The 18,851-nt window shown below is 41.0% G+C and overlaps 2 protein-coding genes across 2 annotated transcripts; both read left to right on the top strand.

Annotated features, from left to right (window-relative positions):
- Positions 1 to 2,736: 2,736 nt before the first annotated feature.
- Positions 2,737 to 6,336, top strand: LOC148046716 (olfactory receptor 6X1-like). The gene is made up of 2 exons (XM_087714909.1): positions 2,737 to 3,610; positions 6,194 to 6,336. Exons 1-2 carry the CDS (start codon positions 2,770 to 2,772, stop codon positions 6,334 to 6,336), a joined length of 984 nt encoding a protein of 327 aa, XP_087571035.1. The 5' UTR covers positions 2,737 to 2,769.
- A 7,787-nt stretch (positions 6,337 to 14,123) lies between these two features.
- Positions 14,124 to 15,065, top strand: LOC148046717 (olfactory receptor 6X1-like). Its single transcript, XM_087714910.1, has one exon. The coding sequence runs from the start codon at positions 14,124 to 14,126 to the stop codon at positions 15,063 to 15,065; it is 942 nt and encodes a 313-aa protein (XP_087571036.1).
- Positions 15,066 to 18,851: the final 3,786 nt, after the last annotated feature.

An 18,851-nucleotide genomic window follows, 5' to 3' on the forward strand; every position in this document is an offset into this window, starting at 1 on the left:
AGACTCTATTTCTTTGAGTGGCACTTGGACATTGGTTTTTTAAAAAAAACTACCGTATTTTTCAGAGTATAAGATGCACTGGAGTGTAAGATGCAGCAAGGTTTGAAGAGGCAAATAAAAAAAAAGTTTTTGAACTCTGCAAACCTCTCAAAACTGGCCCATTTTTTGCGAAAGTGGGCCTATTCCCCCACAAAAGGCAAGAATTTAGGGGGCTTGCAGAGTGCTCCTGGGGGCATCCCCCCCAAAAAACAAGCAAAAATGGCCCATTTTTCACAAAAATGGGGCCGTTTTTCGTTAAAAAAAGGATATGAATAGCCTTTAGGAAGCTTAAAGAGTGTTCCTGGGGGCTGGGGAGTAAAAATGAGTAAAAAAAACGCTCATTTCTGCCCTCCCCAGCCCCCAGGAGCTCTCTAAAAGCTTCCTACAAGCTATGCATGGCCCTTTTGATGAAGGGGCGGAGTTTTGGGAGGCAAAAAAATGCTGCATTCAGTGTATAAGATGAACCCAGATTTTCAGCCTCTTTTTTTAAGGGGAAAAAGGTGCATCTTATACTCCAAAAAATACAGTAAGCATGGAGCACGCTGATTCCAAATTACCCATTTCGGGCCATAATCTATGAATACTGATGAGAACTTAGAGACAAATATTTCTAGAAATGGTATCTCAATCTTCTGTTCAAAATTAAGTGAAAGTCCTACATTTTCTCTTTTTTGCAATGAAAGAAAAATGGGAATCAGGCCAACTATACAAGAGTTGCAGAGTTTACCCTTGTGGTGTACCTCCAGGGGGCCTCTTATTTTGCAATGGCACTTGACATCATTCCAAGGCCCATAAGCCTTGTGCATATTTTAGATATACTGCATGGATACCCACGAGAAATTAAAGGCAAATATCCATAGAGACTCTTATCCATGCTTCTGTAGAGAAGAAGTAAATAAACCTTCTATGATGCAATCTGCTAGATATTCTTTAAATGTTAATAAAAATATTTCTCAAGAAGTCTACTATTTCCCCCTGAACCTGTGATGGCACCATTTTCTATGATTCTTGAAAACATTGTTTTCATAAATGAATGAAAAGATGGAGTGATGGGTACTGCATTTGGCGAAGACAAGTCAGACAATGAAGTAAGAACAAATCAAGATAAGCAACAAAGATGATTAGGGGACTAAGGCTGAAACATATAAAGAAAGATTGCAGCAGTGGTGGGTTTCAAAAATTTGTGGAACCTCTTCTGTAGGTGTGGCCTGCTTTCCGGGTCCACTGGTGGAACCTCTTCTAACCGGTTTGGTAGATTTGACGAACCGGTTCTACCGAACTGGTGCGAACTGATAGGAACCCACCTCTGGGTTGCAGGTATGTCCAGTTTAATTAAAAGGACTAGGGGACACATGATAGCAGTGTTCCAAAGTTTGAGGGGTTGCCATAAAGAAGAGGGAGTCAAGCTATTCTCCAAAACACCTGAGTGTAGAACAAGAAACAATGGGTGGAAACTCATCAAGGAGAGAAGCAACTTAGAACTAAGGAGAAATTTCCTGACAGTTAGAACAATCAGTAGAACAACTTGCCTCCAGAAGTTGTGAATGCTACAACACTGGAAGTTTTTAAGAAGATGTTGGGTCTTCTTTGTATGAAGTGGTGTAGGGTTTCCTCCCTAAGTAGGGAGTTGGGCTATAAAACCTCCAAGGTCCTTTCCAACTCTGTTATTCTATTCTATTCTATTCTATTCTATTCTATTCTATTCTATTCTATTCTATTCTATTCTATTCTATTCTATTCTATTCTATTCCATTCCATTCCATTCCATTCCATTCCAGTGTAGTGTAGTGTAGAGAGATCTTTAGGTCCATGATCTATAAAAACAGAACATGAAACAGAATGTCACTGTAAAAATAACCATGACTTCCTAGCATATACACACATCCACACACACATCCACCCCGCACATACATAGAGAAACACCTTGGCTTTTATATTTTTGTAGTCCTTTTTCTACTTTCATCTTTCTATCACAGCCCATATTTTGTGTTCCTCTCTTCTTTAAATAGTTAACAGTTGTCAACAAAGTTCCTGGCGGATGTACAGAACTTTTATCAATTCCCAAATTTTAATATTTCAGCCCTTCCTATCTCATCTCATCTCATTTCATTGTGTTATCCTATCTTGTCATCTTGTCTTATCTTGCCCTGTCCTATCCTACCCCATCCCATGTCACCTCACCTCTCATCTTATCTTCTGTCATCTACTATAGCTACACATAGCTTTTGATATCTTGATGTTAAAATTAACTCTTCTGTTCCTTCTGTTGAACTCATAATAGTAGTTTCTGAGATAAGATTTTACAAATTTGGCAAAATCTTGATTCCATATTGTATCTTCTTGTAACAGAAGAAGAACATGAATTTGACCCATTGTGCAAGAACAATTGAATTTATTCTTGCTGGACCACCACACGTTACAGGAATAGAAAGGGTGATGCCCTATCCCATCCCATCCCATCCCACCTCACCTCATCGTATCATCTTATCTTCTGTCAGCTACTAAAGCTGTACATAGCTTTTGATATCATGATGTTAAAAGAAACTCTTGTGTTCCCTCTGTTGAACTCATAATACTAGTTTCTGAAAAGGGACTTTACAAATTTGGCTAAATCTTGAGTCAATGAAGATTCCACGTTTTCTCTTTTTGTAACAGAAGAAGAACATGAATTCGACCAACTGTACAAGAACAACTGAATTTATCCTTGCTGGACTGCCAAACGTTACAGGGATGGAAAGGGTGATGTATGCCAGTGTCTTTTTGCTTTATCTCCTGTGTCTGATGGGCAACGGGCTCCTCATTATGACGGTAATGGTGGACCGCCATCTCCAAAAGCCCATGTATTTCTTCCTTAGCAACCTTTCTTTCAAAGACATCGGGCACACCACAACATTCATACCCAAGCTGTTGCTCAATTATGTCTCTTCTAACAATTCCATCTGTTTCTACTGCTGCGTGATACAGTTGTGCTTCTACTTCTTTTTTGGAGTGACTGAGTTTTTCATCATCACTTTGATCTCCTTGGACAAATACGTGGCCATTTGCCATCCTTTGAGACACTCCACTATCATGACCTCATGGGTCTGCCTTAAACTGGCAATTGCAGCCTGGTTTGGCGGATTTTTCTCCATAATTTTCCAGGTCGTGATGATTGCAAACTTGCCCTACTGCACTTCCAACGTTGTCAATCATTTCTATTGCGATGTCGGACCCGTGCTGAAGATTGCAGGAGGAGATACCCGTCTCATAGAAGCCCTCGGCTTTCTTGTTGCTGTGGTGGTGGTTGTGTCTTCTTTGGTTTTCACCCTCATTTCCTACCTCTTCATCATCTACACCATTCTTCGAATGCCTTCAGCCTCCAGTCAGCAGAAGGCCTTTTCGACCTGTGCTTCACACCTGGTGGTGGTCAGCCTTTTGTATGGATCGGTCTTTTTTGTCTACTTAAGACCAACTATCAAGAACTCTTCCTTCAGTATGACAAAGTCTGTCGCCATACTGTATACTTTTATCATCCCTGTGCTCAACCCTTTCATCTACAGCATTAGGAACAATGAAGTGAAGGATTCTGTACATAAAATGATAGGAAGAAAGGTTTCAAGGCTCTGAAATCTTTCATCATCTCCAACTTGAACCCTTTGTTAAAAGAAATGGGAGATGATCCCATTCTCTAACACATTTCTTGTTTATGAAATGTAAACCTCATTTGTCCTGCATGGATGTGTGTTCCTTCAAGTTGGGACGTTCCAGAAATATCAATCAAAATTCTTTTAGTTTTTGTTGCCTATGATAACAGAAAGGTAAAGAGTAAATAATATTCAAGCGAGAGTCAACATGTATTTTGTTCAGTGGTGGGATTCAAATAATTTAACAACCGGTTCTCTGCCCTAATGACCAGCTGGGTAGGTGTGGCTCGGTGGTCATGTGACTGCATGGGCGTAGCCATCTCAATGTCACTCATGTCGATGGGCACTTTGCCTTAGCTGCTACAATGTAATAAGGGTTAACCGGAGAAGTGGTTTCTGTAAGCAGGGCAATAAAGATTAGGCTAGAAAAGATACCAGAATGTTTCCTTCCTGCCTTCCTTACAGGATTAGCCCTCTAAAGTGGGGAAAAAACAAAAGGAGATTTCTTCCAACAACCGATTCTCTGAACTGCTTAGAAAGTTAGCAACCGGTTCTCCCGAATAGATGCGAACTGGCTGAATTCCACCACTGATTTTGTTGTTGTTGGTTTTTTTTTCATAGAAACTTTGTTCAAAAGCCTGTGGAAGATCGAATTAGGTACCCCTCAACAGTTGGGGTTCAGAGCATCAACTGTGTTTGGGAAGGTTGGGAAGACACAGTACAAGCATTCTGGTTCTCCTTCATGTCTCAGTATCATTCAGTATGATCAATCCTGGTCTCCATTTGACCACCAAACAGCCTTAGAGTGAATGGATTGGGCATAACAGTTCATACATATACCTCTCCTTTTTCTATGATAGTTTCAATTGAGGTTCAAAATTTGCGTGAGGAACTTGGGTGTGGACATCTTTCAGTTTGGGACAAGGTAATATCCAACTATGTATTTCAACCCTCAACCAACCAAGTGACTCTTTCAAGGTCATGTCCCAGTTGAGGTCTAAATGGACTGAGATTGAGTCCTAGAAAGACCCATGGCTGGAGATATTTGGACTTTATTGTCCAAATATTCTGTTCCTCCAGAATGGGACTGCATTTCCATGTCTGGGGCTAGTGAAGAAATTCTATTTGCTATTTTGTTTTGAAATATTTTGAATATTGTGCACCACCAAATGTTATTATGCAGTTGGTGGGCTTCAGAAACTGAGCAAATAAACATGTACTGTATTTTTCGGAGTATAAGATGCACCTTTCCCCCCCAAAAAAGAGGTTGAAAATCTGGGTGTGTCTTATATAGTGAATATAGCATTTTTGGCCTTCCCAAACCTACATATTTTCATATATGGTGGACTTGCAAAAAGGTTAAAGCATTTTGGATAAAAATATGGTGGATTATGCAAAATGTTCTTTAAAAAAGGATAAAGTTTACCCCTCAGTTATTCTTGTTAGGCATAATTACTGATGGTACAGTTGTAGCGACTAATCTGATATTGCATTTAATAACTGCAGCTAGATTGTTGGTGGCGCAATACTGGAAGAAGGAAGATTTGCCTACTATTCAAGAATGGACATTGAAAGTAACAAACCTAGCCGAGATGGCCAAAATATCTGCATATCTTAAGGACCACTCAAACAAGAGATATAAACTGGAGTGGAGAAGATGGATTGACTATACTCAAAACAAATATGGGACTAAGAAATTCCAGATAGCTTATGATTACAGATCAGGAATTATAAATTATCTTGAGTTAGTCCAGCAAGGAGGAGCTAGAGTTACGTTATTAACTATCTTTTGGGTTTTTTTTTTAACTGTACCTTAGATTCTCTTTGTTAAAGATTTATACCCTCTATTGGTTCTGGGAAGTCGGGGGGAAGGGGAAGGTTGGGGGGTTGGGGGGGAGGGGGGGAACTAAACATTTTTAAAAGTTTGTTTTTTTTCAAAAAATGTTCAATAAAAAAAACCCACCCCCTTCACAAAAATGGGGATGCAGAGGATGTACAGAGGGATCTGGGAGCCTGCAAAGTGCTCCTGGGCGCTGGGGAGGGCAAAAAGGAGCGAAAAACTGGCTATTTTATGCTTGTTGTCCCCCCCCCTCCAGCCCCCAGGAGCACTCTACAAGCCTCCTAAAGGCTATGCATGCCCTTTTTTGTGGCAAAAAACGGAGTGATTTTTTGCTCATCCCCCCTCATCCCCCAGGAACATGTTGCAGGCCTCTCAAACTGTCTGAATGCCCTGTTTTTCACACAAAAAAAATGAGGCATGCAGAGGGTTTGGGAGGTCTGCAGAGTTCAAAAACTTTATTTTTAAATTTACCTTTTCAAAATCTCGGTGTGTCTTATACTCGGGTGCGTCTTATACTCAGAAAAATATGGTAAGCAAATAAATATTGATTCACTTTTTCTCCACCATATGCTTTGTGTCAACTCTGAAGCGAACCTGACTGGGGCCATTTTGGAAGCTTTCAGGGTGGCCACAGTGTGAAGAAGCGATGGGGAGTGCGGAGATAGTTAGATGGGAGTTTGGTGTAGCCAACGCAAAATAGTTTCCTGTGGGAACCAAGGACATTCCAACAGGTGGCTGGGGAGAGGAGGAGTCTGGTTACCAAGTAACCAGCCAGCACTTCAACTGGACAATGTGACTGATTGTTTGGGGAAATGGGGAACATTCACTTTTTAATCAGGGGGAAACCGCAGGAATGTTCAGAGTTGGTTTCCACCAGTAACAATATGATAACTCTAATAAATTTGTTTTTTGAGGAACATGCTTGCCTTGGAGTTGTTCTTTCTATGGAGATATTACTTGGAATCCTAACACTTTGCTCATTTGCACAATTATGCTCTTTTTTCCTAAATTATTAGTCTAAAGCAGTGTTTCCCAAACTTTTGACATATGTGTACCCCTTCTATAATTTTCGTAACGCTGAGTACCTCTCATAAAAAACATATGCTTTAATAAAAATCAAAATATATTTATTTTTTCTTTTTTTGGTACATACGCAAAATAAACGAAAGTTATATTATAAAGAACATTTATTTGATTCAATGAGAAGGATGAAATTGTTTATGTTGAGATGACAGATCATCATAATTTGGTTCCCTGGTTGTTAATTTTAATCTGAGATGCGGCGCAACATCAACTGTTAATTTTCCCGCAGTTTAAAAATGGCCGAACCTGAGCTGCGCGAAGTTCCCACCATAATGAGTTGCGATTCGATGTACGATGGCCCCAGTTCCCATGTAAAAACTGCGATATGCGCCTATTTCTTTCCTTGTTCTGTGGGCGCAGCTAAGCACGGTGCAGTGGATATTCCCACGTGATCCCCACTAAACTCCGGTGCAACGCATACCCCCACCAAACTCTTCCCGTACCCCTGGGGATACGCATTCCACACTTTGGGAAACACTGGTGTAAAGTAATGTATTCTTAAATTCAAATGGAATCCAGAATTTGTGTGGGATTTGTAATAGCTAATAATGAAGGGGATTTATTTCCCCCAATATTTTTATTTTTATTTTCTCCTTTGGTGCATATTTGATATCTTGATTTTCTGTATTGGAGAACATTTTTTCAAATAAGGAATTAAAGATTTCCCAGAAGGTAACCTGTGCTCCATTTGCCTAATGTATCATTTTTTTAAAAAGAGGTTCTTTAAGAAGAATGCATATTTATGCACATTATGTTCATAAAATAGATGCATATTTTTATAAAATACCCGATGAGCATTCCTTGCTTTTAATATGAGGGGTGAAGAGCAGTGGTGGGTTTCTACCAGTTCGGCCCAGTTCGGCTGAACCGGTAGTGATTTTGCAGCCTGGGTTGCTTGAAGTGGCAGTGACCAAGGCCTGCCACGCCCCCGAACCAGTTCTCCTGGTGGTGCTGTAGGCACCGTCATCTTGTTTTTGGCTTCTGTGCATGCACAGAAACATTTTTTATAATACTGCGCATGCACACAGAGTGTGCATCAAGAGTGCACACTGCACAACCATGAGTGAACCAGCAGTGGCAGCTGCCAGAATCCACCCCTGGTGAATAGGTAAGTTTTGTTCAACACATTGATTCAAAGATACCACTTTGTGTAAGTAAACACACAGATGGAAGGCATTTTTTTTTCTGAGGACTCGATCAACCATCTTTTCTTTTAGATCTTTGGCCTGCCACACTTTCTATTATTCTACTATGTATTTTCTATTGTGGTAAAATAGGAGGGGGGATTGTAAGGAGTTAGATGCTAGGTAGCCATAACAAAATTCTTTCTAGAAAGCCAAGGTCATCCTTTGTCTCTGCACTTCTGCACCTGACCGGAGCTGGATGGGTGGAACTGCCGGCGTGGCAGTGGGAGATTGGGCCATGTGATGGACTTGTGGGTGTGGGAACAAGGTCTTGACCTTTCAACTAGGTAGGGGAAACTGGGAAGCTTTCAGATTTGGGTTTTCCACAGATGCGCCAACATGTCTCTCTTAATAAATTGGAACTTTGAGCAATACTTTGCCTTGGACTCTGATTTACTTTTGGATGCTATTTGGAATGTTGGCATCAAGATTGAGGTTCCATACTAGTTGAGTTGTTAAGTTTGTCATCATGAATTGATTTTGTATCATGATGCATTTCAATAAAGTCTTTTTAAAATGTTTTCCTTGGGATGCTGTACACTACCTGGACTACTGTAATGCTCTCTACCTGGGGCTACCCTTGAAAAGCACTTGGAGGTTTCAATTGGTCCAGAATGCGGCTGCACGGGCTATCATTGAGGTATCTAGGTGCTCCCATGTTACACCCCTTTTAGGTGGCCTGCACTGGTTGCCGGTTGTCTTCCGGGTGCGATTCAAGGTACTAATTATGATCTTTAAAGCACTCCATGGCTTAGGCCCAAGGTACCTGCGAGACCATCTACTGCCACTGGTAGCCTCCCACAGTCCAGTGCGATCCCACAGAGTTGGCCTCCTCAGTGTGCCGTCGGCCAGACAGTGTCGACTGGTGACCCCCAGGGGGAGAGCCTTCTCTGTGGGAGCACCTTCCCTCTGGAATGAGCTGCCCCCGGAGCTTCGTATAATCCCCGACCTCTGGTCCTTCTGACGCGCCCTAAAAAGTTGGCTTTTCTAGCAAGCTGGCCTGGCCTGAAAAGAATAAAATATAGGAGTAATTTGGTTCTTAATTTTAATTTAATTTTTAAATTTTTATTGTAAATATCAATTGGTTTTTTTTTTTGGATACTTTATTTAATGTCCCTTTTAATTTTTGTAATATGTGTATTCTTTTATGTTGTACACCGCTCTGAGTCCTTGGGAGAGGGGCGGAATATTACCTCCCAGAGACCAATAAGATCAAACAGATTAGGCCTCCTCTGGATTCCATCTGCCAGTCAATGTCGGCTGGCGACTTCCCGGGGGAGGGCCTTCTCTGTAGCTGTTCCGGCCCTATGGAACGATCTCCCCGTGGAGATCTGGACCCTTACTACTCTTCCAGCCTTCTGCAAAGTGATTAAGACCTGGCTGTTCTGGCAGGCGTGGGGCTGTTGATTTATCCAGCCCCATTCTAAGCTTTATGAATGTTGTGCAATTTTAATGTCTGTTCTTTTTAATTGTTATATGTTCCCCCTCCCCGTTTTTATCTGTAAGCTGCCCTGAGTCTCTCGAGAGTGGGCGGCATACAAATCCTAATAAACCGTAAACCGTAAACCATATAAAACCAATAAACCTAAACCTAAACCTAAACTACCATGGAATGCTATTGTGGTTGAAGAGTTGGGTTGAGAATGGAGTGGCTCAGATTCAAGTCCATCTTCATCCTGAGAGCTCATGAGTGATCATGGGTTCATCACATTCCATACAGAGAACATATCTTGTAAGGAAATGCTAGAGGCATATCAATCTGAGAGGACATACTCGTCCTATTTCCTAAGTATTTACATGTTGGAGAGCATATATGCAGAGCTTTCCCAATATTACAAATGCATGGGCTTTATTTCCATGAGGAGAAGAAATGGAACACAGGAAATAGCAATAGCAATAGCAGTTAGACTTATATACCGCTTCTTAGGGCTTTCAGCCCTCTCTAAGCAGTTTACAGAGTCAGCATATCGCCCCCACAATCTGGGTCCTCATTTTACCCACCTCGGAAGGATGGAAGGCTGAGTCAACCTTGAGCCGGTGAGATTTGAACCGCTGAACTGCAGATAGCAGTCAGCTGAAGTGGCCTGCAGTACTGCGCTCTACCCACTGTGCCACCTTGGCTCTTGGTGTGAAATGGTAAGACTGAAGAACGGGAAAGAGTGTCCTGCAACAGAATCAAATTGTGAGCCTTGACCCATAAAATCCTTGTATACTGCAACTTTTCCAACTCCCCGTATCCTTTTACCCCAAGGATAAAACACTCAAGACACAAACTGAGCAATGTGGTATCTGCAGTACAATGCAGTGAGCCATGTGCAAATCATTGGGGAAACAAAACAACCACTTCATAAACGCATGGCACAACATAGGAGAACAGTCCCATCAGGACTAGATTCATCAATCCGTCTGCATTTAAACAAAGGCCCACTCTTTTCAAGACAGCAAAGTCCACATTTTGGACAGAGAGGAGTTAAGCTAAGACAGAGACGTTAAGCTAAGCCACACCCAGGCTCTTTGCTGTCTCCTTGTTCCTCACACAGCAAATACTGTTTCCAAACAGCCCTCATTGACTGATTTAGTTGCTATGCCTGTTCACTGGCTGGCCTTGTTACCATGTCTCTGTAAGTCATGGATTCTCATACACACTGACAGACTTAGTAATCCGTATATAAAAGTAAAAGTTCTCCTCACACATATGTGCTAGTCATTCCCAACTCTAGGGAGCGTTGCTCATCTCCGTTTCAAAGCCAAAGAGCCAGAACTGTCTGAAGACATCTCCATGGTCATGTGGCCAGCCTGACTAAATGTCAAAGGCACAGGGAATGCTGTTACCTTCCCACCCAGGTGGTCTCTATTTTTCTCCTTGCATTTTTACATGCTTTTGAACTGCTAGGTTGGCAGAAGCTGGGACAAGTAACGGGAGCTCACTCTGTGAGATTCGAACTGCTGAACTGCTGAACTTTCTGATCGGCAAGCTCAGCATCTTAGCCACTGAGCCACCACATCCCATTAGCAATATATACTAAGCTCTATTTCTTGGAAGTTAGTTCAAAGAAAACTGGATATCAGTCATGCTGATTCCAAATAATCTAGTCTGGCCATAATCTATGGATACTTTTGGAAATTGAGAGACCATGTCATTCTTCTGTGCAAGATAAAGCATTGCCTCATTGAAGGTTTTACACTTTCTCTTTTTGCAGTTGAACAAGAATGGGAATCACATCATTTTATTTAAAAAAAATGCTTAAAAGTTTATCCTTGTTGGTGTGTCTCCAAAGGATCTCCTATTTTGGGGCTGCACTTGTCATTTAGCAGATAACAGATTAACAGTGTTGGAAGATACCTTGTAGGTCATCTAGTCCAACCCCACACCCAAGCAGGAGACCCCACACCATTTCTGACAGATGGCAGTCTAGTCTCTTCTTGAAAGCCTCCAGTGATGAAGCCCCCATAACTTCCGAAGGCAACTTCTGTTCCATTGGTTGACTGCACTCACTGACAGAAAATTTCTCCTTTTTTCCAGGTTGAATCTCTCCTTGTTCAGTTTCCATCCATTATTATTCCTTGTCTGGACTTCAGGTGCTTTGGAGAATAGCTTGACACACACACCTCCGCCCTGTGGCATCCCACAGATTAGATTTGATTCAAAGCATATCAGCCCTGAGTATATTCTAGATACACTGCATGGATACCCATGGGAAATTAAATGCAAATATCCATAGAGACTGGTTTCCAAGCTTCTATGGAGAAGAAGTATATAAACCTTCTATGATGCAATCTGCTTGATGCTCTTTAAATATTAATGAAAATATTGCTCAAGAAGTCTATCATTTACCCCTGAACACTTGATGCAACATTTTCTATGGTTTTTGAAAACATTGTCTTCATAAGTGGATGGAATGATGGAGTGAAGGGCATTGTACTTGGAGAAGACAAGGCAGATAATGAAGCAAGAACAAGTCAAGGTAAGCATGGAGAGATCTTTTGGTCCATGACATAGAACAGAATGTACTGCAAAAATAATTAGGATTTCCTAGCATATATACACATGCACAGAGAGAAACCTATTAGCTTTTATATTTCTATATCCTTTTATTTACTTTCATATTTCTATCACACTGCATGTTTTGTTTTTCAGGATTTTACTCCTCTTTTCTTTAGATAATTAACAAGGCAAAGAAGATTCCTGCATGGGTGTATGGAATTCTGTCGATCCAGAATTCCCAAGTTCTCAAGTTCTAATTTACATCAAAATATTTCAATGGTAGGCTATATCTTGCCAAGTTGTCATTCTATTTTTAAGATTTTCCAAACGAAATTTCCAACAGTGACAAATTTCCGACATGACACTAATTTCAAATAGTGTTTCTTTTTTTTAAAAAAAAAATAATTATTATTTTTATTTGTTCCAATATAAACATAACATACATTTTTTTATGGACAGTGCATTGACTGGGTCAAGTCTTATTTTTAAACAACATTAACAATAATAATACAAATGGTATGTGGGATTCTAATCTTCCAACTTCAACAATACTAGTCTCATTTCATATTCCTTTTACATTTTCCCATTAATTCATTTAAACATAAATAACATTTCTTTGTATTTGTTATCCCTTACTAAATGGTATCATTCAATATTTAAAAAAATCATTCATTAGCAATAGCAATAGCAGTTAGACTTATATGCCGCTTCATAGGACTTTCAGCCCTCTCTAAGCGGTTTACAGAGTCAGCATATTGCCCCCAACAATCCGGGTCCTCATTTTACCCACCTCGGAAGGATGGAAGGCTGAGTCAACCCTGAGCCGGTGAGATTTGAACAGCCGAACTGCAGAAGTGCAGTCAGCTGAAGTAGCCTGAAGTGCTGCATTTAACCACTGTGCCACCTCAGCTTCATTTATTCATTATTCCACCATAGCATCCATATTCTAAATCTGTGGGATTACTAATAATACCAATTATTAACAATATTCAATCCACCATGGGAGTGTCAGGCCTGAAGTTATATCCCTTTTAGAATCTTTGGCCTGCCACACTCTCTCTTATTTCATTATGCTGTTTCATTAGTTTAGTAGTTGGGAGGGGGGAAGAGAAAGGAGTGTGGAATGTGTTGTTGTCATTTTTTTCTAGAAGCCCAAGGTCATCTTTTTTTCCGCACCTTGGCATATGACCGGAAGCAGCTGGGTGGAGATGCCAGCGTGGAAGAAGAAGATTGGACCGTGTGATGGATTTGTGGGTGTGGGGACAAGATCATGAACTTTCAACTGGGTGGGAATCCGATGTAACTTCCAGAATTGGGATTCCACAGTTGTGCTAAAATGTCTGATTTATTAAATTGGAACTTTAAGGATCGTTTTGCCTTGGACTCTGATTTAATTCTACATGATACTTGGAACGCTGACAGGGAGTGTATCTCAACGTCCCCACCATTTCTAATCCTTGGTATTTTAAATTGCCAATAAATTTTAACACACTGTTAATATTAATAATACAATTAAATTACCCAATCTTAAATGACCATCTAGTAATCTGAATTTATTGAAGTTATGGTAATTTCTCATTTTATTAATATATTTTCTCATTATCCATCATCTCTTAGTCTTTCTAAAAATCCATCATTTATTGTTTTTTTTTAGTTAGCCTTTTATCTCACTCTCTCTTGGAATCTTGTGTCTCTTTATATCAAATAGTGTTTCTTTAATTGTGGCCATATGTGTTTTGTGGTTTCAGTTACAGTCATCAGAACTGATAAACAAATATGTGTATTTAATTTCACGTGCTGTAGCTACACATAACCTTTTTTCCCCTTTGATGTGCAAATTCACTGTTGTATTCTCCGTGTTGAAGTCGTAACACTAGTGTCTTTTGGATCTTTATCCTGCCACACTTTCTATTATTCTACTATGCATTTTCAATTGTGGGAAAATGGGAGGGGGGATTGCAAGGAGTTGCATACTATGTAGCCATAACAACATTCTTTCTAGAAAGCCAAGGTCATCTTTTGTCTTTGCTCCTCTGCATCTGGCTGAAACTGGATGGGTAGAACTGCCAGCAAATCAGTGGAAGATTGGACCGTGTGATGGACTTGTGGGTGTGTGGAGGCAAGATCTTGAACTTCCAAGTAGGTGGGGAAAACCGGGAAGCTTTCAGATTTGGGTTTTCCCAAATGTGCCAACATGACACTCTTAATAAATTGGAACTTTGAGCAATACTCTGCCTTGGACTCTGATATACTTTTAGATTTTATTTGGTACCCCAACAACGAGTTTCTGAAAAAGGATGTTACAAATGTAGCTAAATCTTGAGTCAATGAAACTTCCATGTTTTCTCTTTTTATAACAGAAGGGGAAGATGAATTTGACCAATTGCAGAAGAACAACTGAATTTATTCTGGTTGGATTGCCACGAGTTGTTAGAATGGAAAGGGTGATGTATGCCAGTGTCTTTCTGCTCTATCTCCTGTGCCTGATGGGCAATGGGCTCATCATTATGATGGTAATCAAGGACCACCATCTCCAGAAGCCCATGTATTTCTTTCTTAGCAACCTTTCCTTCAAAGACATTGGACACACCACAACCTTCATACCCAAGCTGTTGTTCAATTATACTTCTTCCAACAATTCCATCTGTTTCTCTTGCTGTTTAATACAATTATTCTTCTATTTCCTTTTTGGAGTCACTGAATTTTTCATCATCACTTTGATATCGTTGGATAGATACTTAGCCATTTGCCACCCTTTGAGACACAACACTATCATGCCTTCAAGGCTCTGCCTTAAGCTGTCAATATCAGCCTGGTTTGGAGGATTTTGGTCCATCATTTGCCAGGTCGTGATGATTGCAAACTTGCCCTACTGCACTTCCAATGTTGTCAATCATTACTTTTGTGACGTTGGACCTGTGTTGAAGATTGCTGGGGGAGATTCACGCCTTATTGAAGTCCTTGGCTTCCTCCTTGTTGTGGTCTTGATTATGTCCTCCCTGCTTTTCACCCTCATTTCTTACCTCTTCATCCTCTGCACCATTCTTCGAATGCCTTCCACCTGCAGACAGCAGAAGGCCTTTTCAACATGTGCTTCCCATCTGGTTGTGGTCAGTATTCTGTACGGATCGGTCTTTTTCGTCTACTTAAGACCTACTGTCAAAAACTCTTCCTTCAGTACAATGAAGTCCGTCTCCATATTGTACACCATGATCACCCCCATGCTCAATCCTTTCATCTACACTATCAGGAACAAAGAAGTGAAGGATTCTGTATGCAGAATGCTAGGAAGAAAAATTCCAGATCCCTGAAGCCTTTAAGTATATCCAAAAAAATTCAGCTATACTATAGAATTAGAGAACTAGGAAAAATTGTGGGGGGGGGGAATTATAAATTAACAATGTCAGCAGCATACATAGAAAATGTGTATAAAATGTTTTATCATTGGCATTTACCCCCAGCAAGATTCACAAAAATGTTTCCAAATAAATCAGAGGAATGTTGGAAATGTAAACAGAAGCTGGGAACATATCACCACATATGGTGGACATGCCCAGAAGTAAAGAAATATTGGATAAGAATAAGAAAGTGGCTAGAAGAAATAATCAAACACCAAATAGAGTTAAAACTGGAGCTATTTTTGCTAGGCATACTAGGATAGGATAGGATAGGATAGGATAGGATAGGATAGGATAGGATAGGATAGGATAGGATAGGATAGGATAGGATAGGATAGGATAGGATAGAATAGAATAGAATAGAATAGAATAGAATAGAATAGAATAGAATAACAGAGTTGGAAGGGACCTTGGAGGTTTTCTAGTCCAGCCCCCTGCTTAGGCAGGAAACCCTATACCATTTCAGACAAATGATTATCCAACATCTTCTTAAAAACTTCTAATGTTGAAGTATCTACAACTAACGGGAAATTATAATAAAAAAACTCAATACATAATGCTACACATAATAACAGTGCTCAGAATTGTTTATGAGAAAAATTGGGAAAAAATGAAAGTATACCTCTTGATGGAATAGTGATAAAGAAAGTACTGATGTGCCGAGATAGATAGGTATACATACATACATACATACATACATACATACATACATACATACATACATACATACATGTTTGATAAGAGGAAATTTGATATAAATTGCAAATGGTGACTATGAAAGGAGGTTTAGAAACTGTTATTAAACATAACCAATTTTTATATAGAACATGTTATAAAGATGAAATGTTATGGGATGATATTGGGAAGAGCTAATGGAATGCCATTATGTGGTTTTGCTTTAAATCTGGAATATTTTATATAAAAAGAGGTAAAAAAACTCATAGTCAAATGAAGGTTGAGGTATGATGATAGTAACATATACCCCTCCAGGTGGTGGGGGAGGCCATTTTCACCCTCCCCAGGCTCCTAGAAAGCCTCTGGAGCCTGGGGAGGCTGAAAAATGTATCAATCATGCACCAAAAGCTGGGGGCGGGCGGGGGGAGGCTGTGCATGCACACAAGGGGGGGTTGCACACATATGGTTATGGTTTATTAAACTTGTATGCCGCCCTATTCCCAAAGGGACTCAGGACAGCTGACAAACCAATAGGGAAAGGGGGCAATACAAAAAACAAAACAAGACGACACAATACAAAAAACAAATTAAAAACTCCTCAACAGTCGCATCAATTCGAGTGGGGCTGGGAACTCATCAGCCCCAGGCCTGCTGGAACAGCCAGGTCTTGACGGCTTTGCGGAAAGCCTGAAGGGTGGTGAGGGTCCAAATCTCCACGGGGAGATCGTTCCAGAAGGCCGGAGCAACCACAGAGGAGGACCTCCTCCGGGTAGTCGACAGTCGACACTGGCTAGCTGATGGAATCCGGAGGAGGCCTAATCTGTGGGATCTAATTGGTCGCAGGGAGGTAATTGGCATAGCATTATGGCTGTGGGTACACCCAGGCACAATCTCCATGTGTTCCCCCCACTTTTGGCACATGATGACAAAAAGGTTAGCCATCACAAGAAGAGCCGAGGTGGCGCAAGAAGAGCCGAGGTGGTGCAGGGGTTAGAGTGCAGTACTGCAGGCCACTTCAGCTGACTGCTATCTGCAGTTCAGCGGTTCAAATCTCACCGGCTCAAGGTTGACTCAGCCTTCCATCCTTCCGAGGTGGGTGAAATGAGGACCCAGACTGGGGGGGGGGGGGGGGAGGCAATATGCTGACTCTGTAAACCGCTTAGAGAGGGCTGAAAGCCCTATGAAGCGGTATATAAGTCTAACTGCTATTGCTATTGCTATCACTGATGTAGAGTTATCACTGAATTGGGCAACTTTAGAAACCAAATAAATCAGTAAATAGACTCAATTTTACTCAATGCACAATTTTACTCATTTTCTAAATCATTTCCCCAAGTTGATGTATTGTAAAGCAGTAGTTTTGAGAAATATGTATTTCTCCAAAACTAGTAAAAAAGATAAATAGTGAAAATAGGGGGGGGGGGGGGAAGGCAAAGAAAATCAGCTAAGAAGATTAAAGTCCTGGAGACTAAAATATATGAAGAACGGTTGTAGGATTAGGATTTGGCTAGTCTAGGACTAGCTGGGGCTCAGTGGCTAAGATGCTGAGCTTGTCAATCGGAAAGGTTGGCAGTTCAGCAATTTGAATCCCTAGCGACGCATAATGGAGTGAGCTCCCATTACTTATCCCAGCTTCTGCCAACCTAGCAGTTTGAAAGCATGTAAAATGCAAATAGAAAAATAGGAACCACCTTTGGTGGGAAGGGAAGAGCATTCTGTGTGACTTTAGCATTTAGTCATGCCGGCCACATGACCACAGAAACATCTTTAGACGATGCTGGCTCTTTGCCTTTGAAACAGAGATGAGCACTGCCCCCTAGAGTTGGGGACGTCTAGCACATATGTGCAAGGGGAACCTTTAGCTTTATCTTATTCTAGAGAAAAGGAAGACTAGGGGGGACATGGCCGAGGTGGCGCAGTGGGTAGAGTGCACTACTGCAGCTGACTGTTATCTGCAGTTCAGCGGTTCAAATCTCACCGGCTCAGGGTTGACTCAGCCTTCCATCCTTCCGAGGTGGATAAAATGAGGACCCAGATTGTGGGGGCGATATGCTGACTCTATAAACCGCTTAGAGAGGGCTGAAAGTCCTATGAAGTGGTATATGTCTAACTATTGCTATTGCTATTGCTACATGATAGCAGTATTCCAGTATTTGAGAGGTTGCCACAAAGAGGAGGGGGGATCAACTTATTTTCCAAAGTACCAGTGGGCAGGACAAGAAACAATGGATGGAAACTAATCAAAGAGAGAAGCAGCCTTACTTGCTGTCAGAAGTTGTGAGTGCTTCGTCGCTTTTTAAGTTTTTAAGAGAAGACTGGACAGTCCCTTGTCTGACATGGTATAAGGTCTCCTGCTTGAGCGAGAGTTGGACTAGAAGACCTCCAAGGTCCCTTCCAGCTCTATTCTGATTGAAAGCTGTTTTGTGAGTGTTTCTTCCTTTTATAGTTGACCAATGGAAGAGATAATGCTGGTTCAAAAATCCAAAATTGTACAGCTCTAAAGAACATTCCATACATTTCTTCCTCATGTCTAGGTGTTGGGATCAATGCAACGAAAACATTTCTGTCCCAGCTAATTTCTTGTACATCAAATGCAAGCTTAATATGTCTTTTGAAGGAAGCCTCTATGCTTATATTCTTTCAAGGTGCGGAGTGCAAAAAATATTATGGAAGATTCTTGAGATATTTCACATTGCTTACCATAACAAAGAGTGGGATGTGGTGGCTTAGTGGCTAAGATGCTGAGCTTGTCGATCAGAAAGGTCGGCAGTTCAGCAGTTCAAATCCCTAGTGCCATGTAACCAAGTGAGCTCACGTTACTTGTCCCAGCTTCTGCCAACCTAGCAGTTCGAAAGCATGTACTGTACAAATGAAAGCAATAGCAATAGCAGTAGACTTATATACCGCTTCATAGGGCTTTCAGCCCTCTCTAAGCGGTTTACAGAGAGTCAGCATATTGCCCCCAACAATCTGGGTCCTCATTTTACCCACCTCGGAAGGATGGAAGGCTGAGTCAACCCTGAG

The sequence above is a fragment of the Thamnophis sirtalis genome, unplaced genomic scaffold (genome assembly GCF_051295495.1).
Source record: "Thamnophis sirtalis isolate CommonGarterSnake01/CBP01778 unplaced genomic scaffold, rThaSir2_p1.2 scaffold_4, whole genome shotgun sequence".
In the NCBI taxonomy this organism is placed as follows: domain Eukaryota; kingdom Metazoa; phylum Chordata; class Lepidosauria; order Squamata; family Natricidae; genus Thamnophis; species Thamnophis sirtalis.

Bases quoted from the DNA above. Each gene is read 5' to 3' on its own strand.
- LOC148046717 (XM_087714910.1), top strand. From the start codon at position 14,124: ATGAATTTGACCAATTGCAGAAGAACAACTGAATTTATTCTGGTTGGA.
- LOC148046716 (XM_087714909.1), top strand. From the start codon at position 2,770: ATGGAAAGGGTGATGTATGCCAGTGTCTTTTTGCTTTATCTCCTGTGT. The intron at 3,611-6,193 runs ATAAAATGATAG...GGTGTAGCCAAC, and splicing joins TGAAGTGAAGGATTCTGTAC to GCAAAATAGTTTCCTGTGGG.